The sequence below is a fragment of the Patiria miniata genome, unplaced genomic scaffold (genome assembly GCF_015706575.1).
Source record: "Patiria miniata isolate m_02_andy unplaced genomic scaffold, ASM1570657v1 HiC_scaffold_17, whole genome shotgun sequence".
In the NCBI taxonomy this organism is placed as follows: Eukaryota; Metazoa; Echinodermata; class Asteroidea; order Valvatida; family Asterinidae; genus Patiria; species Patiria miniata.
The window spans coordinates 6,637,412-6,663,440 of NW_024037055.1; the positions used below are offsets into that span (position 1 = coordinate 6,637,412).

The 26,029-nt window shown below is 40.4% G+C and overlaps 2 protein-coding genes across 5 annotated transcripts in view; one reads left to right on the plus strand and one right to left on the minus strand.

Annotated features, from left to right (window-relative positions):
• LOC119723666 (1-phosphatidylinositol 4,5-bisphosphate phosphodiesterase gamma-1-like) overlaps window positions 1-11,996 on the plus strand; it is a 74,412-nt gene extending 62,416 nt beyond the window's left edge. For 3 of the 4 annotated variants that reach the window (XM_038194450.1, XM_038194449.1, XM_038194452.1), the window contains 8 exons: window positions 307-413; window positions 1,388-1,496; window positions 1,831-1,979; window positions 2,105-2,222; window positions 3,880-4,038; window positions 4,471-4,559; window positions 4,994-5,184; window positions 9,829-11,996. In XM_038194450.1, coding sequence (XP_038050378.1) covers window positions 307-413; window positions 1,388-1,496; window positions 1,831-1,979; window positions 2,105-2,222; window positions 3,880-4,038; window positions 4,471-4,559; window positions 4,994-5,184; window positions 9,829-9,865 — 959 coding nt within the window. In that variant the 3' untranslated portion in view covers window positions 9,866-11,996. The remainder of the gene's footprint in view (window positions 1-306; window positions 414-1,387; window positions 1,497-1,830; window positions 1,980-2,104; window positions 2,223-3,879; window positions 4,039-4,470; window positions 4,560-4,993; window positions 5,185-9,828) is intronic. The other variant, XM_038194451.1, reaches the window with a different exon arrangement.
• Window positions 11,997-16,592: 4,596 nt separating this feature from the next.
• Window positions 16,593-18,825, minus strand: LOC119723668 (transmembrane protein 70, mitochondrial-like). The gene is made up of 2 exons (XM_038194453.1): window positions 18,471-18,825; window positions 16,593-17,726 (listed from the first exon to the last, which is right to left on the minus strand). The coding sequence occupies exons 1-2, from the start codon at window positions 18,669-18,671 to the stop codon at window positions 17,148-17,150; spliced, it is 780 nt and encodes a 259-aa protein (XP_038050381.1). The 5' UTR covers window positions 18,672-18,825; the 3' UTR covers window positions 16,593-17,147.
• Window positions 18,826-26,029: the final 7,204 nt, after the last annotated feature.

Genomic DNA, 26,029 nt, shown 5'->3' on the forward strand with positions numbered 1-26,029 from the left:
TAGTTCTAATAAGAACTTGTCCTGCTTATCAACTTTCGCTATTAGTTTTTAGTTCTGATTAGAACAGTGCTGCAGAGTTCTAAAAGAACTTGTCTTTGGTCTTTACGTTTCAACAAGCCTACTCTAGTCATCATCAGGAGACTGAAGAGACTTGGAGATGCTGCTCCTTAAGTAGGCTGTGTTAGGATTGGGAACCTAATGAATATCCTCCCCCCTTCCCCCCCCCCCCCCCCCCCCCCCCCCCCCCCCCGATGATTGGGTAAAAAAATCCCAAACATCTCATTTACTTTTTGTTCCTTCCTTCAGACATTCCCGGCAAATACTACGACATGTCCTCATTCCCAGAGACCAAGGTGGAGAGGTACCTTACAGCGATCAAATCCAAGCTACTACTGTGCTACAACCAGCACCAGGTTTGGACGAATTATCCAATTTGTGATTTGTGAATGTGCACCATTAACTGGCTGTAGAGTTGGAAATTGAACCATTTTTGAGGTGAATGCATATAGATTTCTCTCATAGGATGCCATATTCGTAGGAAAATTACAACTGTGTGTTCAACACCAAGTTTTTAAACTTGCAAAAAAATTGAAGTACGGCACAGCCGATGCGCGTCACAAAATTTTAACGCCCGAAAGGCTGATGCACGTGGCATCAGGCTTAGGAAGTGACGTCATGTGAGAGAGACCTATTTAGCTTGAAAAAGACACCAATCATTCTTACTCGTATATGTGAATTTATATATTTTTAAAGTCAAGGCAAGTATTTCCTTACACTTCCTGTTTGGCTTTACAGCCAGTTGATGGCGGACGGTCACAATGAACCAGTCAGGTTTTGGCCTTAAGCCATGCCCAATTCAAAACTGGGCAACACTTAACTACACTGCATGTTCCAGACGCTTCATGCGTCTTATGAGATGAATTTTTCTTAGTTACACATTTTGTGCAATATTCTACTCCTCTTAAACATATGAAAACTATCTAACATCCCTTTTTGGTTAATTTTATTGAGAAAGGCACTTCTTTAAACATTTTTAAAAATTTCAATGCTTTTCCGGACAACTGAGGGCGCTGCTGCTGTGATGTCATTTCAGGAAGACACTGTTCAGTTTAGGGGTTTTTGTTCATATTGTGAACCCAAAAATGTGTTCGTTTGAAACATCTGTGAGAAAAGTTTGCTCACTGGCTTACTGCCATGTACTGACACAACAGCGAATCACTGAAGAGAAGAAAATATATAACAGCAAAATATCCCAAATTCTGGCAACTTTTGGTTGCCTTAACTGGTTAATGGATATTAACAGATTGGTCTGTTAACCAGGATAACAAGATTGTCTTTTGATAATAAACTGCTTACCAGTTGAATGTCTTTATTTGGGTCTTTGCAGGTCAGTAGGACGTATCCCAAGGGCCAACGCTTTGATTCCTCCAACTACGACCCGGTCCCAATCTGGAACATCGGCACACAGATGGTGTCTCTCAACTACCAGACACCAGGTCAGTTAGTAACACCTGTGCTACATTGTATTACATTGTATTACATTGTATTACTTTGTATTACATTGTATTACTTTGTATTACATTGTATTTATTTTCTGATGAATCCATAAAAATCGTACAGTGCTTGGGTGGTTTATAGCGCTACAGGGAGTAACAGGCAGGGCGACTTCACATTTCAGTTTGAAGTAAAACTTCCCTAACATTTGGTCACATTCAGTAGACTTTGCCGTTTTTGTGAACTACGAGCCAAAGTAAAACTCGTCATCATGGCACGATCAACAGTGGATAAACAACTTTGCTTTTCTTTCTCTCTTTCCTTCATTGTTTTCAGACCGCTATATGCAAATCAACGAAGGCTTCTTCGCCTTGAACGGCCGCTGCGGTTACGTCTTGACACCCCCCTGCATGAGAGACCCCAACTTTGACCCCTACGATCCCCGCACCATGCAAGGAGTGGAACCCATTCATCTCAATATTACGGTACGTCGTCAAAAAATTGTTCCCCTCACCTCTTCCCGGAATTTTTGAACCGTGCAGTTTGTGCATAAATAAAACGAAACCATTACGGTTGGTTGAGTGGTTTTGATTTTCGGTTTATCTTCCAGATTTTGGCAGCTCGTCACCTTGAGAAGACCGGACGGAGTATCGCTAGTCCCTTTGTCGAAGTGGAGATCATCGGTGTGGAACGCGACAGCACCCAGAAATACAAGACACAGACAATAGGTCGGCAATTAAGGGTTTTTTTTTTTAAGACAATGCCAGTTTAACCCTTACTCTCTGAGGGTAGTTTACTGCATGTCAGTTGGTTATGCCAATGCCCTCCAGCTGCAGTTTATTGGAGGATACTTCTATGTAGCAGTGAAGGCTCCAATTGGCAGGAGTTGGAGGCCCTGGAGGGTGCCTGATACTGACCAGCTGGGGGCACTAGCTTTGTTATCAGAGGACTCTCATTGTTCTCTGTGGCATGTATTGGAATGCCTGTCCAGTTACCCTTGAAATGACATGGCAGATATTGGAGGGCCATGCAAAAAACATAGGAGATTTTCTTGAGGCACATATTGGCATGCATTGGAGGGTCAAGTAGGGTAAGGGTTAATAATGGTTTGTGGAAGAACAGAAATTTTTTTTTTTTTAATCTAGTTTCGTGGCTTCGGTAAAGATTCAATTATCTTCAGAAAGTGCAAAATGTATAAAAACGTGCTGTTATGAGGTTTTTATTCCTGATTTCTTCGATAAACACATAATCACGGTGATCAGTGCCAGCTTGTCATAGGGTAATGCCAATTCTTTTACGATAACGTAACAGGGTGATTTTGTCAAGAATGCAGTAATTATTTTGATTATATTGTACTAATATAAGGAAAGTTGAAGTTAGGTCCAACATACATGTAAGTCTTCACAAGTCCATCACAAGTCCATCACAAGTCCATCACAAGTCCATCACAAGTCCATCACAAGTCCATCACAAGTCCATCACAAGTCAACCACAAGACATCCAGTCTGAAGTCCTTCACATGCTTTACAAATGAACTGGGACAAAGGCATTCCTTTGTTATTGTTCATGCCCTGTGACTGGTTAAAGAACTTCTGATGGACCGGACTGCAACACTGGCCCATAGACATGGGCATCAATCCTGGGGGGGACAGGGGGACATGTTTCCCCCCCCCCCCCCCCACTTTTTGAAAGGTGGGGGACACAATATCAAATGTCCCCTCCCCCCCAGATTTTTGAACTCGTGTCTCATTTACAGGGCCCTTTTATGTACTACACGTATCTTCTGCTAAGAAAATATTGGTTAAAGTGGTCAGAAATTGCCTCAGATCGCATACCAGAGCATTTAGAATCCAAAATTTTTCGGGGCCCTTAAGCGGGCCCCAAACCCTACGCCTTTAGCTGAGAATATAATAGCTTATCCAATGACTACAGCCTCGAAAATGCTGTTTAAATTATTATCTTTTGCTGAGAAAATATTGGTTAAAGTGGTCAGATATTGCCTCAGATCGCACCACAGAGCATCTAGAATCATTTTTTTCTTTGGGGCCCATAGAGCGGGCCCGAACCCCACACCTACAGCTAAGAATAATTCAATGATTTTGAATTATACCAACTCTTTTGGTAAGAAAATATTGGTTGAAGCATGGAGGAAAGTGGTCAGAAATTGCCTCAGATCATACCACAGAGCATCTAATATCCAAATTTATTCGGGGCCTTTAAGCGGGCCACGAACCCCACGACGTAAGTGCTTCGCGCTCGCATCAGTTCTGATCAAGGTATGTCCCCCCACTTTTGAGAAGCGATTGACGCCCCTGCCCATAGACAGATACTGAAAAACCCGAAGCAAGTGATCACCAGATCCTTAATTTTTTTGGTTTTATGCAGCTGACAACGGCTTCAACCCGATATTTAACGAGCGCTGCGAGTTTGACGTCGTCAACAAGGACCTGGCCTTCATCCGCTTCGTCTTGCAAGACGAAGACGTATTCGGTGACCCCAACTTCCTGGGTCACAGGACGCTGCCCCTTCGGGCAATCAGAACAGGTACGTGGCTTCAACTTGTCATTTAACTGTTTTCAACTGTTAAGAGCTCCCAGCCTACATAAGGCAGGATTGACTGGCTGTGACTGTTGATGTAACTTTTTACAGCTGTGCTTTGACTGTAGGTGATTGATAAGCCAGCTGTGCCTACCACTTGCCTGCTTTCGTCCGTGACTGAATTTGTCTAGTCAAGGTGCTTGCTTAAAAAAATATGATCTGACTGTTGGTGACTGGCCTGCGTAAAAGGCATGGCAGGGGAAGAGGATTGATTGTTTTGACTGTCTGTGACTGTTTAGATAGCAGGAGGGTTACACTCTGGAAGGGTCTTTGTTGTCAACAAATGCTACAATAATGATAAAAAGATCATTTGAAGGAACACGATTGATCTGTTTACGACATTCGACTTGAGTTTTGCCGTTTCCGTGTCTTTTACAGGGTATCGCACAGTGCCGTTAATGAATGGCCACTCGGAGTTCTTAGAGCTGGCCTCACTGCTCATCCATGTAGAATACAGGGTTATCGGGGTAAGTATGAGCATTAGCCCATTTGAGATGCGGAGGACACAATACGAGGGCGCTGTCTGGTTTGGGAACTTGTCCGGGAATGGCTGCACGGGGGAACGTGCAGCCAAATAAGCTGCGATACACTGGAAAATGGAAAGGGGTATGAACATATTCTAAATAAGACTCAGGGGTTTGCATGGTGGAAAGATCAATGAGTAAGAGGTTTGCGGTGACACCGAAACGTCAAGTTAACCCAACAGGTTCTCTTCATAACCACACATACTCACAAAAGAGATAATTCCACATGGTGTTACCGCAAACCTCTCACTTATTAACATATTCTAAGTTTGTTTCACGCCACAGAAATCCAGACCTAAACCTGATGAGCCATTTTGGCTCCAGACAGACTTCACAACCTCCATTATTGAACGTTTGTTTTTCGCTTCTTTGTTCAGGAATGCGGAGACAACGACCTGTACGCCTCCATCCAGTGCCTGCGCGACCAGACCGAGAAACTGACCAAACAGATCGGGGACATGGAGCTAACCAATTCGGCGTCCAGACGGCCGGACGAAGCCTACCACGCCAAGTCGATAGAGCTGGAACGGTGCCAGGACGCGCTCTTCAGACTCCAGGAGCAGAGAAGGTATTATAGACGGAATGTCCTCAGCGTCTAATCTATTGTTTAAGCATTTTCCGTCCTCCGGACTTGTTTCTGTTTGAAAACGCTGCTTCAAAATACAGTAATCTCTGGCCAAGTCGACATCGTACAACTCGTCAAATCGCTCAAGTCGGCTGTCTAACTAAAGTCCCGCTTGTCTGAAATGCATTTCCATTGATTTATTTATTGCTAAGTCGGCTATTATAAGTCACCAATTTCGCTCAAGTCGTCGTGTTACTCTCGTTCCCTCCCCATTGTGAAAAAGCACAACAAAATCCTTTGTGTAAGTCGGCATTCAAAAAAATGTCGAGTGAAAAGTGGTTTGGTGCGGCCCCTGATCGCTGCATCAGTGGTACGCGGTGTCGCTGCACAGCCAAGCCAAACAGTTTCCCAGTACTGCAAGCATGCATCGTGCACGTGAGCCTATCAACACCAGTACCCCCTCTAGGCTGGCACCCGATTTCACGAAGCGCTGCGACGCGTCGCAACTGGAGTTACGACATGTAACATGTCGCAACTCGCGACGCGTCGTATCATCCATTTTCACGAAAGTTGCGATGTGTTGAACGCATCGTAAGTTTCTTGACAACGGCTTAAAACACGTCGCAAGTTACAACGTGTCTAGTGGTCATCACAAAATAAGAAGAGTCCCTTTCTTAGCCAGTTTAATACCATAAACGTTACAAAAACGAGATTATAATACCGAGGCAATGTGTGTAAAGTTGTAAATAGAAAATTTATTGAATAATTATGAATCACACTGGAATATTGCAGTTGAAATTTCAAAGTAGCTATACAGTGCACAGCCGCCATTTTGTTTTACGTTTTAACAAATTTCGAGCTGAGATCCGATGACTCTTTGTTGAATATCAGACGACTATTTACTGTACGCTGACTAAAGACATAAAACAGTCACCGAGTTGTGCTATAAGTACACCTACGACGCGTCGCACTTACGACGTGTTTAGTGAAATGGATCGCACGACGCGTCGTAGCTGCGACGCATCGTAGAGATACGACGCGTCGCAGCGCAGCGATGCATCGTAAGTTACAAAGAGTTTGTTGAAATCAGGTGCTGTACGCATACGCTCTGTCCATTGTGGGGGTCGTCTTATTGAATGATGCAGTCAATACCACGCAGGGGTCATTCCGTGTCAAATCAACACGCTTTTGGACCCGACCCTCACAGATTGAAACAATATTTGGTGTGATGATTGGCCTATATGAGAAACCCCCAGAACTGATTTTTTTTGTAAATTGACTCGTTAGTTTTTGAGATACGGGTCAACGAACTTTTGACTAATTAGCATGACCTCCGAACTTTAAATACTTGTATCTCAATAACTATAGCGCCTACAAAGCCAAGTTGTATATCATATTAAAGTTCTTTGAATGGCCTCCATTTCATAAATTAAAACCAAAATCGTAGCATGAAGAGCAGAGAAAATGCGTAACAAAATGACCTTTGACCTCGAATTACGAAAAACAATATGCTTCAAATTTTGTAATTTTTTTTCAAATGTTAGTTTATGATGTCAGCAACAATCTTAAGAAAAAATTGGGATGGGCGCTTTCAAAGTTTTTAAGTTATGATTTTTTGAAGAAAGCCTGTCCATGAAAAAGTATGCATAATGTTAAATGTACATGTACAAGTAAACATGTACATGTACACTTGTACTGTGTACATGTACATGTACATGTGCACATTTTACCTGTGCATCATGTTTGCCCTTTACAACCGCATAGTCTCAACTCATATATATTAAGGGCAGAACAAAATTACTTATAAAAAATATGTTATACCGGTCTACTTTCATTTTTCGCTCAACCAAAGTCTGTGTTGCAGTGTTCATCTCCTCGGCGAGAGATGAAGAATGAAGCGGATATTCTCAGGCAAAGATTCCAAATTGCACGTACCATTCCAGGAACACAAAAGCTGCACTGTTTTTGTCCGATGTCTAAAGACAATATTAAGGTGCTTGATTTTTCCTCCTCCTCAGACTCAAGGGAGGAACCAGTTTGCCTCCAAGTCCAAGGACAAACTGCATGTATTGATTTTGCAGATATCAAGGGATACATGTATGTTACAGTGATGTATGACTGTTACGGGTGGCTAGCATGTGTTCAGGAGATCCTTCCAGCATCCCAAGAAGTGGAACTGAGTTTCCTTCATCCCCATGGGCCATCTCCATCTTTCAAGTTCCCCTATCGACCAGACACACTTGTAATTCATGGCAAGGATGTACTAACAGCAGTGGAACCGGTCACTGAAACAGGACGCGTATACAAGATCTCCGCCGAGGAGATGAACACTGCAACACAGACTTTGGTTGAGCGAAAAATGACAGTAACGTAGACCGGTATAACATATTTTTATGCCCCGCGGCGAAGCCGAAGGGGCATACTGTTTCCGCCTTGTCCTTCCGTGGGTGGGTGGGTGGGTGTGTGTGTGTGGGTGGGTGTGTGTGGGGGTGAGTTTGTCTTACATTCCCTATGTGGACTTGTGAACAAAAGATGTCCACATAATGCAGGTTGTGTTAACATTATGTGGACTAAGCCGTGTCCACATAACGTTTTGCCCTTTCTGAAAAACAGGTATAAAGGCATTTTTGGGTTAGGTTTATCCGTAGCAGAATGAAGAGAAACACTATAGGGAATCATAGAAAAAAATTGGGTTAAAAGAGTTTTCACAGTTTAAGTAAAGTTATTTTTTGTACCGAGTTTTCTTAACTACACGAAAACAAAGGAATGTCCACATAGCGTATGTAAAACAAACGTGTGTGGGTGTGTGTGTGTGTGTCCGGACAAATCTTGTCAGTGCGATAACTTGAGAAATACTTAACATATGAATTTCAAATTTGGTTTGTGTATTGTTCTTGGTAATCCTAAGAACCCTTTTGCATTTGGGGCCGAAAGGTCAAGGGTCAAGGTCCCAGTGACTAAAACAAAAGACATTTTGTTAGTGCAATAACTTGAGAAATACTTTACATGTGAACTTCAAATTTGGTTTGTGGATCGTTCTTGGTAATCCAAATAGGCCTATCGCATTGGGGTCCAAAGGTCAAGGTCACAGTGACTAAAACAATAAAAATCTTGTATTTATTCTGAGATCATAGGGATTAGGGATTAATTCATATAAAACCTATAGAAGACACTAATGCTGTCAATGAACATTCTATGTGACCAAGGTACGTACGTGTAAGTTGATGTTAAAAGAGTGGTGTTATGTCATGGGAACAGTCACGGTTGCGGGGCATTTGTGTTTGTGAACACACCTGACTTGGATATGAGTTGAGACTATGCGGTTGTAAAGGGCAAACATGATGCACAGGTAAAATGTGCACATGTACACAGTACAAGTACAATGTATACATATATGTATGTACATGTACATGTACATTTAATATTATGCATACTTTTTCATGGACAGGCTTTCTTCAAAAAATCATAACTTAAAAACTTTAAGAGCGCCCATCCCAATTTTTTTTTAAGATTGTTGCTGACATCATAAACTAACATTTGAAAAAAAATTACAAAATTTGAAGCATACTGTTTTTCGTAATTCGAGGTCAAAGGTCATTTTGTTACGCATTTTCTCTGCACTTCATGCTACGATTTTGGTTTTATTTTATGAAATGGAGGCCATTCAAAGAACTTTAATATGATGTACAACTTGGCTTTGTAGGCGCTATAGTTTTTGAGATACAAGTATTTAAAATTCGGAGGTCATGCTAATTAGTCAAAAGTTCGTTGACCCGTATCTCAAAAACTAACGAGTCAATTTACAAAAAAATTCAGTTCTGGGGGTTTCTCATATAGGCCAATCATCACACCAAATATTGTTTCAATCTGTGAGGGTCGGGTCCAAAAGCGTGTTGATTTGACACGGAATGACCCGCATGCATTTAATTCGTAACTGTACACGTACATGTATTACTATTTCGTACATGTGGTCTCCACTATCAATACCCCAGCCCGTGATGATAAAATTTGAGGATTAATTCGCTGGAAACAACTCGAGCATTAAGGAGATAAACAAGGGTAAATCGAAGCCAATTAGTGTAATGAATCATATGTGCAAAAAGGCCATTCATGTATGTCGACATTCGCGTAAGTCGTCACAAATTCTTTGGTCCCGAGAGTGCCGACTTAGCCGGAGTTCACCGTATATCCTCTATCACAGGCAAGGCAGAAATGTAGATGTAAACAAATGTGGTTTCCTTTTAGATTCCTTATAAGACAGTCAATTGAAATATACTTAGCGAACAATTTGAAACACTCACGTTTGGCAATCAAAGTGTACCTTTAAAAGCAGATGCCACAAAGGGAACAAATGTGCAGAAACAATCTTAACCAGTTCGCGCCGGGATTATTTTGACATTGACCAGACCCAGGCGCGGGATTGTTTTCATGAACCTCGATGCCAGAAGGGTTCAGACCGCAATCTACGGGTAGCACACCCTGATATTTCCGGCCTCGCTTGCTGCGAGCGGGTCGCAGACAGATATTTCCAGCCTCGCTTGTTGCACGTTTATCCAACATCCGTTCCGAATACCGCAAAACCTTTGCTTGTGTACACTGGTGAACAGTCTTGTGTTCCAATCTTGTGTCTCTTTTTATTCACTCCAGCGCCAAACTGAAGAAGACTAACAGCAACAGTGCATGAGCATCTCTCTTCTGGTATGACAGAGCAGATCATACCAGTTCAACCCGGTTCAATCCAGTCTCAACCAGCAGCAGCAACAACCAGTGTGTTAGTACATACGTGCTTGACAAACAGCTCAGAGAATGGGAGTTTTCAGTTTCATTGTTCGATATGCGTGATGACCAACCAGACTTTTTTTGTCTGAAAAGGCTGCCGCAAATTTGACTTCGGTTCAATCCAGTTCAATCTGGTCCAATCCAGTTCAGACCGGATCTGTCCAGTTCAGTCATGGTCAGTCTTTAGTTGGATTCTTTCATTGTAATTTAGGTAAGGGTCCTTTACAATCCGGGGGAAGAGTTGTAAGCGAGAGTTGCTTCGGAGTTGTAATCACATTGAAATCACAGGTCAATCCCAAATCAGTCACAAGTCAATCACAAGTCAATCGCAAGTCAATCGCAAATCAATCACAAGTCATTCACAAAGGATTCCATGCAGTTCAGTTTTTCTTTAGCATGAGCAAGTCGCGAACACAAGAAGGAACAGTCCATACACTCTGACAACGTTATTCAGACCTTTAAAAAAATGAATTTTGGTTGAATCTAATATGCAGTTGTACATAGCGTTTGTTTCTGAATGCATTCATTTTGTTCCTCCCACAAATGTGACATTTCAAGGTTTTGTTTTTTTTAGTTTGTGCGGTATTGTATTGTTGTGTGTGTGTATACGACGGGTGTAAAAATGCACAAGCCCTTTTGCAAACTAAAGAGTGACAGTGTTTAAAACTAAAGAGTGTTTTCCGGTTCTTTTTCTAAAACGGGGTAAAATTTTAGAGACTAAGAAAATGTGGTAATTTTCTTGTTGTGTAAAAATAACTTGGGAAACTGGTAATTAACAGAACTTTTGACCTAAATCATTTGACAATTCAAAACCTGGGGCTGTTTTTGTGAGGACAAAAAGACACAAATCTGGGCACTTTTTTTTGTGTGGAAGTTTCGGAATGAAAAGAGAACTGTCGTCTAACACAAAGCAAGAAATCATTCTATTATGTTGCTCTGTTTGTAATGTTGAGTGTGGTTTTTATCATTGAAATAATTATTTCTTCCGTGAACGATAATGCAGTATGATTCCTTTGGTTTTCTGAGTTATGTCGCAAAAAAAGGAGTCCGACAAAGTTTGACTGTACCTAAACGAGAAGTACACACCTGAAACCACCGTGACTGAACTTAAGATGTACTGAACAAAACAAGTCTTTTGAGATAAAAACACGACACAAAAAAAAACAAGGACATTGAGTAAACTTTCTGTTTAACTATATCACATAATTAATGCAAGAAGTCGTACAAAACATTCCACTTTGTCAATTTCTCAAAAAAGTATGAGTAGCCTTTTCAGACAGAACTGTTGCTTGTCAATTTTTTTTGTACATGGTCTTTGAATGGAGGGGAGTCAGTTGCTACAATAGTGCGCTCTGTTTTAAGGGCGCACACAATTAAAATTAGGCCAGATACAAATTTAAATTAAGCAGGACAACATGAAACAAAACAAAGTAAAAGTTGCTGCACATTACTTATATGCACTGAAAGTTTGTAGTACATGTGTTTACAAAAAAATACTGATCTCCAACTATGGTAACTTAAAAATACTTTGATGTGTCTGCATGTAAAGTGTCCTCCTTGCTTGCCTTAAAAACAATTCTCTTATTCCAATTTTCTAACAATTTTTGTGTTTTGTACCAAAAGCAGAATGACATTTCAGATTTTTTTTTTTATAATCTGGAACATCTTTTAAATTATATATATTTTTTTCAAGTAGCGATCGAGGATTCTGTAGTTGAAGAGGGAAATTTTCACAAAGGATACACATTGTAAGTTTCGAGCAGCTTTTCCATGTCACTCAAGTCCTTGTTTGTGACTATGTCTAGTATAAGAAAGTAACTTAACACATAACAATTGTACCTTAAATTTAAACAATCATGATTTTCAAATCCTCAGATATTATCAGTTAACTGGGTTTTTTTAAAGAAAAAAACACACTCTGTAGTAATTCCATACATGTTTTTTTCCCTCAAGTAAGGTGCATTATCCTTATATACAGTATGTCCTGTCTGACTGTTTTTAAAATAACTACAAACCACCAGGTCTATTTTGAAATTGTTTGGCTGTGCAGATACTCCTAAGCCTTGGCCTCAACCCCTGTGAGTTTCATTTCATTTCAGTTACGCATCAATGCAAAATTGTCAATTGATCACAACATTTTTGGACACTGACGAAGTTCCATGCCTTAATCAGTTTCATTGCTGTTTTATGTAAGCTGTGTAAAATACTGCATGTTGCGAAAAAAAAGCTGATGTGGTTTGGGATTGGAATCATTTGCCTTTGAACATTAAATTGAGGTCTTGCCATGATGACTGATAGCCAGGCAAATGATTCCAATCCCAACTGCAGCCCTTTTCACAACTAAGCATTTTACCCAGCTTACTTAACACAGCACTGAAATTGAACAAGGCAAGGAACTTGGTCACAGTGTACAAAAATGTTGTGATCAATTGATAATTGCGTGGTGATGCTTGACTGATATTTAATGAAACTCATAGGGGTTGAGGCCAAGGCTAAGAAATAACTGCACAACCAAACATTTTCAAAATTGACCTCATGGTTTGGTAGTTATTCCAAAAATAGTCAGACGGACACTTTTTGTGGGGACGTACTGTGTAAGGGCTTGGCCACATCCTTAGTTGTATTTGTTACCCGTGCTATCTTAATGCCAGATTATGGAAGCCTGCAAAACATTTTGACTTTTATGTTACACAGAAGAAAAAACAAAATGACGTTACATTCAAGACATTTCTATATTTGTACCAAGGTATATACAATCAAAATATTTTCATCATAAATATATTTTTGTAGTTACAGTGTGTTGAAGTGTAAATGTTAACAAAACAGTAGGGCAGAAACGGTTAAAAAAAAATCATGCGAAAAAAAAGTGATTAATCTGTAGGTAGCTGCTGATTTAGAGAGGAAAAAAACCAGTGAAAACAATGATGCAAAACAAAAATTATAGAAAAATGTGCATTTTATGTATATATTACTGTATATTGTGTAGTTGACATGATTAAGGCTATTGGATATTTTGTTGTTGGGGATAGAGGTGCTGCTCTGTTTCGCTACTTCATACTAAAAATGTTCACAAGAAAGCTAATTGCTTTTATTGGACTCGGGGGGGGGGGGGGTGTCCACTTTGCCGGTAGTCCTGGTCCAAATGTAAATTTGAATTTTCCCACTATTTTCCAGCCAGTTCCGTGACAAATGCAGTTAAGTTGCCTGCAGCGGTGGAGGTCTCTTATCAAACACGATGAATCAAATCCTGATTTTGGGAATATTGGCAGCGCTACCCAGGAAATTCCGAGCATACCTCGCCTGCATGCATTAGCTTGAATACAGCGCATGTGAAGGAAGCTCGGAATTTTCCTGGGTAGCGCTGCCAATATTGCCAAGACTTGATTCGATTCATCATCTTGACAGCGACCTCCCTTGTCAAGGATCGGAATCCAATTCAAATCCAGTCTTTGACTAAGACTACTTTCTGGAGGACGAATGCAAACCAGGCCAGGATTATCCAATAGGCACATTAGGCACTGTACATAGGGCCTACGGGAACAAAAACGGGGGCCTACGAAAAAAGGGAGGGCCTATGGGAATACAACAGTGTGCCAACAGGCTTTCTGAGCTCGGCATCAACATGAAATTGGTGCTGTGCCTAATAAAGAGTGGGGCCTAGGAACACTGGTGCCTAATGAAGAGTGGGGCCTATGAACACTGGTGCCTAATGAAGAGTGGGGCCTATGAACACTGGTGCCTAATGAAGAGTGGGGCCTATGAACACTGGTGCCTAATAAAGAGTGGGGCCTAGGAACACTGGTGCCTAATGAAGAGTGGGGCCTAGGAACACTGGTGCCTAATGAAGAGTGGGGCCTAGGAACACTGGTGCCTAATGAAGAGTGGGGCCTAGGAACACTGGTGCCTAATGAAGAGTGGGGCCTTCGAACACTGGTGCCTAGGGCCTACGGAATACTTAATTCAGCCCTGATGCAAACATTGTACTGTCTTATTTGGCTCTTAAAGGAAGGCCAAGCATCGCCCTTAACAGCGTCTCGAGTTGCGTCCTTTTGTGTTTTTCTATCGGCCTTAATTAGTGTCCAACTGCATCCTATGTGTAGTTAAGTAGTGTTGAATGTGATCAAAATCATGTACATGTACTGTGAATTAACGTAGTCATAAACGGAGAAGTGATTTGTGTAATGAAAGGAATACTCAAGATGAGATGCAGCAACTGGAACTTGCTGAAATTCTCAACTTTAATCCCATCGGAATGTTTTTTATCTCTGTTTCCACATCATCAAACACTTCAAATGTATGCAAGTTGAGAGTGTCTGTGCGATTTGTTGCTTATCAATATTTAAGGTTCATTCCTGTACATGGCTTGAACCGTGCTTATCTTAGTTCGATATGTAGTTACTATTTTCCAAGTTACAGGACTCTCCCATACTTAACAGCAAGATGTCGAAATTCAAACCTGATTTTTCTAAAATTCAATTAAAGACAAATAAGTAATGGATATTTCATCATCATCAGCTGATATAATTCAACAACCGAGAAATTAGTGGCCAGTCGGTGAAACTTTTTCTTCTGCTGTGAAAAAAAAGCTTGCTGTATATAAAGTGTAAATGTGTCATTTATATAAAGTATGTAAATGGTTCATTTATTATGCATCACGTGTTATATCGTGCAGTGTAAATTTTAAAAAAAGTCATCAAACTTTTATCAAAGCCACCATAGCTTATCAGAAACCTGTATATTGGTAGTGCAGGGGAATTTTCTTTTCTTTTTCTTTAAAAAAAAAAAAAAAAGTTAAAATTGTTGCAGTGGAAATCTGGCTCTGTTTATGTGTCAACGAAACAAATGCAGTGAAGCTGACTTTTTGGTTCTGTTCCTTGGCTTTGATGATTAGGTCAGCATTAGGCTAGAGGCAAGGAACCTGTCTAATTGCCATTCACAAAGTTTAACAATTTTTTATGTTCACAATTGATCAAAAAAAATTTGAAAATCTTTTTCAGCGACAGCATACTGGGACTTTTGTTCCATGAGTTTTGTTTTCCCAAAAGTTGATATCGGGAATTTAATTTCCTAATTATGCAGCATTCCTTCATTATTATAAATGTAGATAGAAGACTTAATGACATTAAAATAAAAGGGGTCCGAAAGTAACACAAACATTGTCTACAGAACTGACAAATTACAAAATATTTAAAAATGGAAAAATTGATAGATTCAAAATTGTGTACAAATGCAAGTTGCATTGATAATTGATTCACCCAAATGTTCTATGGGCCGATTTAATTCCTGTAAATATACCCTTAAGGAGACTTTTTTGGTCGTCATAAGTTATACCTTGGGGAGAATTTCATTGTCACCCTAATGTCACAACTCCTATTAAGAGGCAAATTTTACCGTCACAAATATGCTTCTATGAGACACAAATTGTAAGAATGGGGGAAAGAGAAGAGTACAATTTAGTAATTTCTAGGGGAAGTTAGGTTAGTTGAAGCAGTTTTGAAGTCGAAACAAATGCTTGTAATGGATTTTTCCCACCCGACACTGCACAAACAAAATTGACAATTGTAATTTTTGTAACAGCTGTTTCGCAAACGGCAAGCATATAAATTTATATTTAACATCATTGCAGTTTTAGGTAAACTTGCAAAGTTTGCATCTTTTCACGAGAATGGCTTCTGTATTTTCTTAGTAACAAATAAGATTTCATTGATTTCTATCGATATAGTTTTATTCTTTCAATTTTTTTTATAACTGTGGAACAACATTGACCTTATTCACTTCTGTGTTTTTCTTATTAAACAATCTGTAACCTGAGGAAGAATGACATTAAATCTGTCTCTGAAACCAAACGGTTGCCTTTCTGCATTCCCTTTTTAGTGATCAGGTCTTCCTTTGCTGCATGCTTGACAAAAATGACCATGAATTGGCTTGGCTGTTGTCAGTCACAGACAGCAAAACAAATTTGATCCTCTTCGAGGATCACATTTCAAGCACTGTGACTGGTCAAACTCCAACAGCTGCTTATCAGTTAGGCCAAAAAAAAAATACTCGGTCTCTGGTCAGTGCGCGCGTCGATTTTAATCATGCGCGTCAACCGTTTTTTTTTCTTCAAATTAACACGGAAGCTACAACAGCGCCCTCTATTGCCGCGCCTCCTCAAATTTTTGTACCAAGGAGCACCAAGGTTTGGGGAAATTGCACCAAGGCAAATTATGGAGGACACCAATGTATAATGACACAAAAAGCAAATAGTACCCACCTTGTCTGTACAATACAAGCTTGAAAAAAAAAAAAGCCGCGTCGCCGCATCAATTCCGGAACTTCGGTCTGACCAGAGACCGACTATTTTCTTTTTTGGCCTTACAGGTAATACACAACATTTGTTTTGCTGTAATTTCAGAAATAAATGAATGGATTTGGGGATTGGTATTTTATATCAAATATTGTTACACATGACATGTTGACAGTTTTGTGTTCATAGATGCTGGAAACACCAAGGGAAAACATGCTGTTCTTGTACTCTGGTCCCCTGATCCTTCTTCAGACGAAACCGAGCAATTTATAGACGTCGGAAACAGACTAGCTGGCATGTATCCGGCCGTTAACAGATGTGTAACCGATTGCCAAAAAAATGGAATAACTTAATTTGGGGGCCGTATTTGAAAAAAAGTTTTTTCCCAATGATGGTCAGCCAACTTTATGTAGGCAGGGAGCTCTTAATATTAAAACACCAATTACACATTCTAAAATAGAAACCAACTAAAAGCTCTCAATAAAAACATCAACTACACTTTCGAATATAAAACAATTACATTTTGGAACATGCAATTAATGTTCTAATTTGTGTAATAGCTGGTAGTTTTAATTTTAAGAACTCCCTACCTACACAAAGGATTGACTGGCTGTGGCTTCAATTTTTGTTTTGTTTATTTATTAAGAACAGGTTGCACGTTTATTTTTAAACATTTGGCTGGTATTTTATATCTCTATATCGTACCTCTAAAATTGTTATGTGATGTTTTTTTCCAAACAGGTTCCACATTTTGTAGTCTAGTGGGGTAGTCTGATCCTCAGACTACCCCACACATAGTTACTACCAGGAATTTAACTCCTTTTTCAGCACCATGCTCCACTAATTTACTGCCTGCTACACTGCAGAGGAAAACAGAAGTTCCAACGCTAATCTGAATTTAATTGTATCCCATGAGATGATTGAAATCACTCGGCAGCTTAAAGTTATAGGGATTGACAAAGTAAGGGCGGCCTTTGGCAGTCAGTGTGTTCAATTTAAAGTACCCAAGAATGGAGTTAGGGTTTTTCACAGTAGGGACAACGTCGCTCAGTCGGAACTCCGCTCGTCTGAGAGTCAGGGCTGGAGTCTGTGTCATAGCAACGTAAGACTTGTGCACTTCGCTGTAATACATGCGCAACACCAGGCGGCTGTTGAACATTGTTAGGAGGACGGGAAGTACCACCACCCCAAAGCCGACACTCAAAAAACCGAAGATCATCTCGCTGTTGACCGTCTCGTGCTCCAGGGCGCTAGAGATGAGATCCGGTGACATGTAGAGGCCAACCAGAGCAGTGGCATAGAAGAACAGGGTGCAGAAGCGCATCATGCCCAGACCGCGGACCTCGTAAATGAGCCTGCTCCCGCCGTCCCCTTTCGTTTGTTGCCTACTGGACTGTTCAAATACTCGTTGCATTCGTTGAGTGTCTGCATCGTCATTGGAGAGTTGGCTCATTGGTCGAGAAAACTGCAGAGTGACCTTTAGGATAAAAAATTTTAACAAATATATTAACTCAATATTAATTCTCCACAGCATATTCATTATGAACAGGCATGCAACTGGGAAGTCACAAAAAAAGGGGAAATTTAAATCTTTCCAAGACTTTGTACAGTGGTTTTTTTATTTTGAATGGCACACATGGGAAGTAAAAAAAAAAAAAGGAAATCAGCTGATCCGAGGAAAAGTTGCATGCCTGCATGAATCAAAAACAATAAAAAACTCCAACACAAACGCTTGAAGAAAACCACTTGCGTGGTCTCCCTACAGACTATTGGGAAAGATGCCCATATCTGGTAATCACTTTTAACCCTGTGCACAAACCCTATGAGTATGAGACTAGTCTGAAATTTTCCAAGTGTTTTCTCAGTAAATACGTCAATATTTTCCCTGCTAAATTGGACTTTTTAATACATATTATCACTTTCTGATGGCTAATACTAGTATAGCCTATAGGTCACTGAAGGGAAAAATTAGTGATGACCAAATATGGGAATCTTTTTTTACTATTGGCATTGTTCACAAAGGCTGTCTCCAGAACATTCTGTAATCTGTCACCTCTATCATGGAGTCAACAAATGTTAACTTTCTGACATTCAACTTATTTTACATATTACTTAATCATGTTGCAAACATTGCACACGTTTTAGTCATGACACATGTGACAGTTGTACATGTATACTTTTCAACCCCCAAAAAAATCTCGCACTGTCACAGTAGAGTTACCTTCATAGTATGGCCACTCATTAACCTCTTCAAAACGTTCCCCGACGTCATTAACCATGTTAACTGTGCCCCTTCCGACATGCCCATTCCGCCATGCTTGTGAACACGGTGGATTCCGTCGCTTCCGACGTACCGCAGACTTAGCTTAGGAACCAGTTTAAGTCTAAAGAGGCCTGAAAAACAACGTGTGCTGAAGGCCATTATGCACGGCCCGTGTACCTCCGCCTTTGATTACGGCCAAATACGGCCAATTTCGCTGAAATCTGGGGAAAGTTAAAGCTCTTTTTAGATCACGTTTAACAGTTCACTGGCATGAATGGAGGCTGCCATGTTGAAACGCCCCCAACGGCGCGAGTCGGCGACTTTGCGAGAGCCAAAAGCGCAGTGCACATGCCGGGTGTCGTGTAACAAGTAGATGATGTCAAAGCCGTTCAAAGGATCGGAAAGTACTTATATCCTCATAATTAAAGGTTCCAATCTGAGCTTTTCCAGTTGATCACCGTTTTGGTGAAATTCAAACCACTTGTATGCCTAAATTAAGGTAAAGCGCGACTGGTGTTAGTGATGGCCAACACTGGGGAAAATAGTAATGAGGAGGGAAATTTGCATTTAATTGGGACACTATGAGATGGTGGGGGGTTTGAATATAATTGCATTATTACAAAAAATTATCAGGAGAAATATGGGTGGCGCTACCAAATTACCTAATGCTAGGGTAGATTCATCTTGTTAACAGTGACCTCTCAAGCTTCTCATGTCACGGACCGGCTTAGAGGAATAAGTCCGAATCCTGTATTCAACTTCCAAAAGTGAAGATTTTACCTCGCTTTCAGTTTAGTATGGCCGACTCGTAAATAAAGCTTTTAGACGCATGCGCATCGTGGTCAGTGACTATACTTTAATTAGTGACAGAAAAAGTAATTGCCGCCCGAAAATCATCAGCGCTGTAATATAATACTCAGACGTTTCTGGGCGCTCATGCAGGACGCACCAACAAATACGCCAAACATACACATTACCTTGCGCTTTGGTCTCGGCCACGCATCCTCAAACGATGTCTCAGATAATTAACAACTCCCTGTGTGTGTGCCTACTTTTCCTTATGATGCAGATGAGCTTTGTTCTACGCGTTCATTGCGAACTAACGGGTAAGTGTTTCTTTTCAGGGTTAAGTATAATAAGAATAAATGTGTGACGAAAACTCTTTTCGTGTCGTAGTCTGACTGAATGTGGCCGTACTATTACAGAAAGTGTACGGCCAGAGGCAGTCGGGCTATTCGTGTCCTTACTAAAAAAAAAAAAAAGTTGAAGTGATTAAGCCATGTGATTAGGCCATGGTCCCGATTGTTCGGGAAATTCGAAAGTGGAATTTGCAACTATTATCCAGTGAATATAGGACTACCAAACGAAAAAATGCATACTTGGAAAGTTAATTGTTAATAATTAATCTGACCGTACGGTTTCGGATTGTAATTGACCACACTGGCTTAGGCGTATATGGACTCGTATTCTGAAATGCACGTTATGATTCTGCTTTAAAAACGTTAGCCATGATTGTAGGTTAAAATTAGCAAGGTTAATTTTTTTACACTTGCCACACGTCATGGGCGTCAATTATCCTGGGGGACAGGGGGACATGCCCCCCCCCCCCCCCCCCCACTTTTTGAAGGGTGGGGGACACAATATGTCCCCCCCCCTCCCAGATTTTTGAACTTGTGTCTCATTTACAGGGCCCTATTATGTACTTCAATGTATCTTTTGCTTAGAAAATATTGGTTAAAGTGGTCAGAAATTGGCTCAAATAGCACCACAGAGCATTTAGAATCCAATTTTTTTCGGGGCCCTTAGCGGGCCCCAAACCCCACGCCTGCAGCTCAGAATCCTGGTAGCCGATTCAACGACTCCAACCTCGTAAACGATGTTCAAATCTTTTGCTTATCTTTTGCTACGAAAATATTAGTTAAAGCATGGAGAAAAGTGGTAAGAAATTGCTTCAGATCACACCACAGAGCATCTAGAATCCAATTCTAATTGCAAATTTGCCCCAAACATTTATTTCTGGGTATGGCGATTGATACTAGCGATCAGTTCGTGTTATACAACGCCTGAACAAATAGATCGTCGATCACATGTTGAATTATTCGTCCCCGGCATCCCACGCCCCAGCCGGCCGGCCACGGCCGGCCCGGCCGCGAGGAGAAATATAAATAGAACTTCCATTGCACGGTCACACTGTTGGTGGCTCTGACCAATCAGATGACGAGGATTTGTCCAGGTGTTATAAAAATCATATAACTAATAATGCAATGGAAAGAACAATCTCATTCGGTGACAAAAGGAATGTTCTATTTCATTTCATCTGTCACCTCATGGAATTATTCTTACCATTGCACTCGTAAACATTCGTTATTTGAATATTAATTCACTCATCACTTTCTATTTCCCTGTTTGTTTGTTTGTTTGTTTGTTTGTTTGTTTGTTTGTTTATTTGGGTTTTTTTTTATTTCCTAAAAAAAGTGTCTGCACCGACAAGGTACCGACTGCTGTTCAAGGCGGGCTCGATCGCAAACTCCGAACCCCTGGCGACTAAGAAGGCCAAATCTCTCCTGAGGTGTGCCGGGTACTGCAACGAATTTGACCGCTGCTTCTCCTTCGACTTCGCGCCAATAAACGGCCAATGTCGTCTGCACAGCCTCAACTCTGACGTAGAAATGACCCCTAACGAGGGCTCCTCCGTTTATGTTTCAGAGACTTAAATTTCTCCTCTATATTATAGACAATCTGGAAAATTTGAATTTGATTGGCAAAGGTAATTGAAATTCAAACTTGAATCTGTTTTGTTAACTAAATTTTAAAAAAAAAACACAACTGCAATAATTAATAGGTACCTTACGCCATAGAGAGACATAGGGTTGTGGACACAATTTTTTTTTCAACTTTAATAATGACCCCTACTACCCCAATTTCCCCTTATCCTACTCCCACAAATGTTGGTACAAATGTTTTGGACCACGGCAATCGATCAAGCCTATTTGCGACACTTAAATTTTGCCTCTAATTAGGAGTTGTGACATAAAGGAGACATTGAAAAGTTACCCTAATCTACCTTGTAGCCCTAAGGTATAACTTTATGACGATTATAGGTATTTTACCGTGTGTATGATTAAGCGAATCAATCATAATCGCCCCAAGTGACCGATCATTGTCGCCAAACGCAGGCGGCACTAGTCACTCCGAGAAAATGTTTTGGAGACCGAAATTTGTTCCCGCTCAATACAGGGTGAGTCATAAAAAGCGAAACCCAAATGTCGGGACTATTGTTTTACTGAAATTCTGCGTGTAGCGCTTTCAACATCTAGGATATAAAAGCCGAATTCATAAGCTTTCTTATAGTACAAGAACCATTCAAATCACTCCAGTACGTTACAAGTTACGGGATTTTAAACACAACCACCGTTTTAAAGTTCTGTCCACGGATCACAAGAAGGTAAGTGTTCTTTCAGGAAAACGAAAAGAAATCACACTGGGATTTGTGTGAATTGTTTCGTTTTGCTGAAAGAACGCACACCTTTTTTGTGATCCGTGGACAGAACTTTAAAACTTGAAAAGTACATGAGTGATTTTAATGATTCTTGTACTAAAAGAAAGCCTGTGAATTGGGCTTTTATATCCTAGATTTTGAAAAGGGCTACATGCAGAACGTCACTAAAACAAGGGTCCCGACATTTGGGTTTCGCTTCTTTTTTTAACTCACGTTTACGTTTTTGAGCCGAATATACACATTTCAGAGGAAAGGACTAATACAATTGTGAACTCGTATCTTTTGGCATACATGAAGTGGTTAATTTAACGCATGTACTCTGAAAATGAACATATATGACCGTTGTATAACCCAAGATAATGACAAATAATGGATATTCAATGTCATCAGACTCCTTACAAGCCCATTAGGCCTTAATGCAGTGCATTGCATGTATATATGCATCATCATCTTAATTTGAAATTAATTGCGCTTTCAATAACTAGTAAAAGGATGTTTTGATGAAATTGGCCCTGTGGCGATAAGCAGCCATCTGCATGATTGGGTCTGGCTGTATAGACCGAGCAATATTTTGTTTACAAACCGTGTAAGAGGTTTTCATGGAGGTTTTCCTCGGGTTCGATCTTTCAGAGGTATATCATGAACAGTAAATTACCGTCAATGCATGATGGTGTGGGCGATACGCCTATAGATTATTTCCCATAAAATAAACCTAATTGGTCTAAGAAAAACCCAAGGCCTCTTAATTGCATACTAATCTCCGACTCAGCAGTTGCAAACTCATCAGCCGTTGTTGCAAGTGCGATTCATGTATTGTCTACTAATTGGCCCCGCGGTGGAACAGACACATTAGTTTTTACTTTTTATGGTTATTGTTGTAATAATGAGTGACCGTATTTCAGTAAGTATTTTTTTTATTTGCTGTCAGTCGGAGTCTCAATAATATTTTAAAGACTTTCTGTACCAGTAAAAAACAAACATCATTGTAATGACTTTGCACTCTAGCTACATTATAATAAAGGCTAAAGTACTATACTCTAATTCGCTTTGCCTTTTACAATTTTTTTTTGTTTTTGTTCAAGGCACATTCATAGGAACATCATTGGTATGGTAATTTTCAAAAACGAACTAACCGATTTCATAAGAAAAACCTGGGGATAATTAAAGTGACGTCTTAAAAGTCCCGGATCAGACTTGTATCGACCGGCAATGGGTATAGTAGCTCACAAACCTGACGAAACATGAGGAGAAGACGACAAGACGAAAATGACGAAATGCAGTTTTAGAGACGGTGGCATGGGGTTTAGGGGGTTAACGCCTTCGGCACGCCGGTCACATTAGAATCCCGGTACAAACCGTTATTTCGTTTTACCGTTTTAGATTTTCTCAAAAACAAACACAGTCTACGAACAATTGACAGTTTTGTTGTTTTACAGTTTTGTTAAACGGTCAAACAGTATTAAGTCACAAAAAAACAATGACTTTTTTGTTATTTTTTTAAATTGTAAAAAGCGATAAACGGTTAGTTGCTTTATTTTTAGAGTGTTGTTTTACAAAAACATGACAATGACAAAAAGGTCAATAGTCTTGTCGACCATTTTTGGATTCAGGTTTGGCAATTAAGCAATGCACCTTGGAATGTTAATGTGTCGACCTTGCGATCGATTCATTGTCTGGGAAGTTGCCCTTCTTACAATTATGTCGTTCTCATGACAGAATTTGTGAATATTGGCTATTGAAGAGCCGTGCCAAACTCCAATTTCGTTCAAAATATCTGCAATTTCTTCATACGTCTTACCACCCTGTATCCATTCTGAAATTTCCTCCTTGAAATTTTCCAGCGCCATTTTTGCTCGCAACTCTTTAAGCCCCACCAATTAATCTCAGTAGATGGGGGTCAGGGTTACGCCAGGAATCACACCACGCATTAATTATGCCAAGGTAACACTTCTTCGTGCACGGCATGGTCCCCCGGCATCCACCCTCCTCCCCCTTGCCCACCGCCACAAAATGCGCCACGGACTGTCAACTATGACACTGAAATAAAAAATAAAAACAGTCTGTATTCAATACTGACCGTTTTGCTGTTTTTCAAAGTTATTTGTGTAAAACTGAAAAACAAAAATCATTGATCGTTATGCTGTAATGAATTTTACTAAACTGCAAAACGAAATAATCGTATTTATCTTAAAACCGTTTGGCCGTTTTACAAAACTGTAAAACGTTAAACGGTCAATGGTTCGTTTACTGTTTTTGTTTTTGAGGAAATCCAAAACGGTAAAATAAAATAACGGTATGTCCCGGGATTCTTTAGTCACCTCGTGATGGTTTTTGCAAGACGACTTTCCTCCATTTCAGTAAGCCTTGCTGCAACCACCAGCGACTCGATAGGTTTCTAAACTGGTGTCACTTTTAATGCAGTCTGTGGTCCACCGCAACATGTTTTTTTGGAGGGCGACCCCTGGGCATTTTGCCCTCGATTCTTCCCTCCCAAGAGACTTCAGGAAATCGGTTTGGATCACTGATACGTTTTACGTGACCAAGTATCCATCAATCTAGCTTTTTTTTTATGCGCTGTCTGTGCCACTGTTGGAACTCTTCAGGGAGGGCGCGGCGCTAATTAATGCATAGCCTTTAGCCAAGGCCATCGTGACTTAGAGCAGCGAGCTGCTCTAAGCCACGATGGCCTTGGCCTTAAAAAAGCAATTAATTTTGAGCGATTTTAGCTTAAATTTTCGACGGAATTTCCCCTTTAATAGCACACCTGTCCAGGAATCGATTTGGAATGTGTTTTAGAGCCCTGCGAGCATCTTTCTACAAGCTTTCAAGCAATTTTATTTTTTGGCCCAAATTGAATAAAATACAAGGGGTTAGCCTTACATTTTTAGTCAAAATGGGCCAAAATTTGACTTTTCTCAAAACAAGGCAGACATTCATCTGTATGCAAGAGGAACATCAAAATACTCTCCCACGCACAATTTCGAAGATTTGGGGGGGGGGGGGAAATCATCCATTTTTTTTAGAAAAAGCAATCAATTTTGTGAGTGATTTTACCTTAAAATTTCGACGGAATTTCCCCTCTAATAGCGCATCTGTCCAGAAATCGATTTGGAATGTGTTCTAGGGCCCTTCAAGCATTTTTCTAGCAACTTTCAAGCAATTTGATTTTTTTGCCAAAATTGCAAAAAAAATACAACGGGTTAGCCTTATTTTATAAATTTTTAGTCAAAATTGGCCAAAAATTGACTTTTCCCAAAACAATTGCAAAAAATACAATACTTGTAGTCCCTCTGCGCTGCACTTTGAGCCGTGGTGCTTTGATGCTGGTCTGTACAGCAACTTGGGCATGCCCCTAAAAAAAACATCGAGTCAATGTCTGAATCATTAGAACTCTGATTCGAAGCGGACGAATCTATACCATTTTCATCGGATTTGCTAAGGAAAGAAGAGGACGGTCTTCGGAACTTTCACGGCCATGAAAGTCGTCGTTGTTTTCATTCGACAACGGTGGCACCGTGGCACGTCCACGTGTGCATATGTACACGTAGACACATTCGTACGTGTGCATATAATGCCACGTACGGGTACGCGGCGGCTGTACATACACACAGCACAGTAGCTTCGCTAATCCGTCTCGTACCCAGACGTCATTTACGGGCCCTGGATTTCTCTGCATTTGTTTACGGCATGAACAGCGCCCTCATTTGGAGTTGCCGCGAAAATCAAAAAGGGGGGGGGTTCAATTTTGGACGGCAAATTAACACACTAAATGTACACCAGAACCAGTTCTGCTTTTAATTCACATTTAATACACATATTAAACGTGTCGGCCTGCAGTGTGAACGCTGGATCTTTGTTCTTCACGACCCTCTCTCGAGGTTTCCCGCGTGGTACACAGGCTTGGACATCATGCTGAAACATGCCATGCATGATGGAATTCAAGGTGAGAATTTTCCAATCAAACAGCATTTGTTTTGGGCCCGTTTGTTTGTTGTACTGTGCAATATCGTGTGAAGTT

What these genes read in the sequence shown, in the direction of transcription:
- LOC119723668 (XM_038194453.1), bottom strand. Translation starts at nt 18,671, where the DNA reads ATGGCCTTCAGCACACGTTGTTTTTCAGGCCTCTTTAGACTTAAACTG. An exon ending in TGAGTGGCCATACTATGAAG is followed by an intron (nt 17,727 to 18,470) that starts GTAACTCTACTG and finishes TTTATCCTAAAG; the next exon opens with GTCACTCTGCAGTTTTCTCG.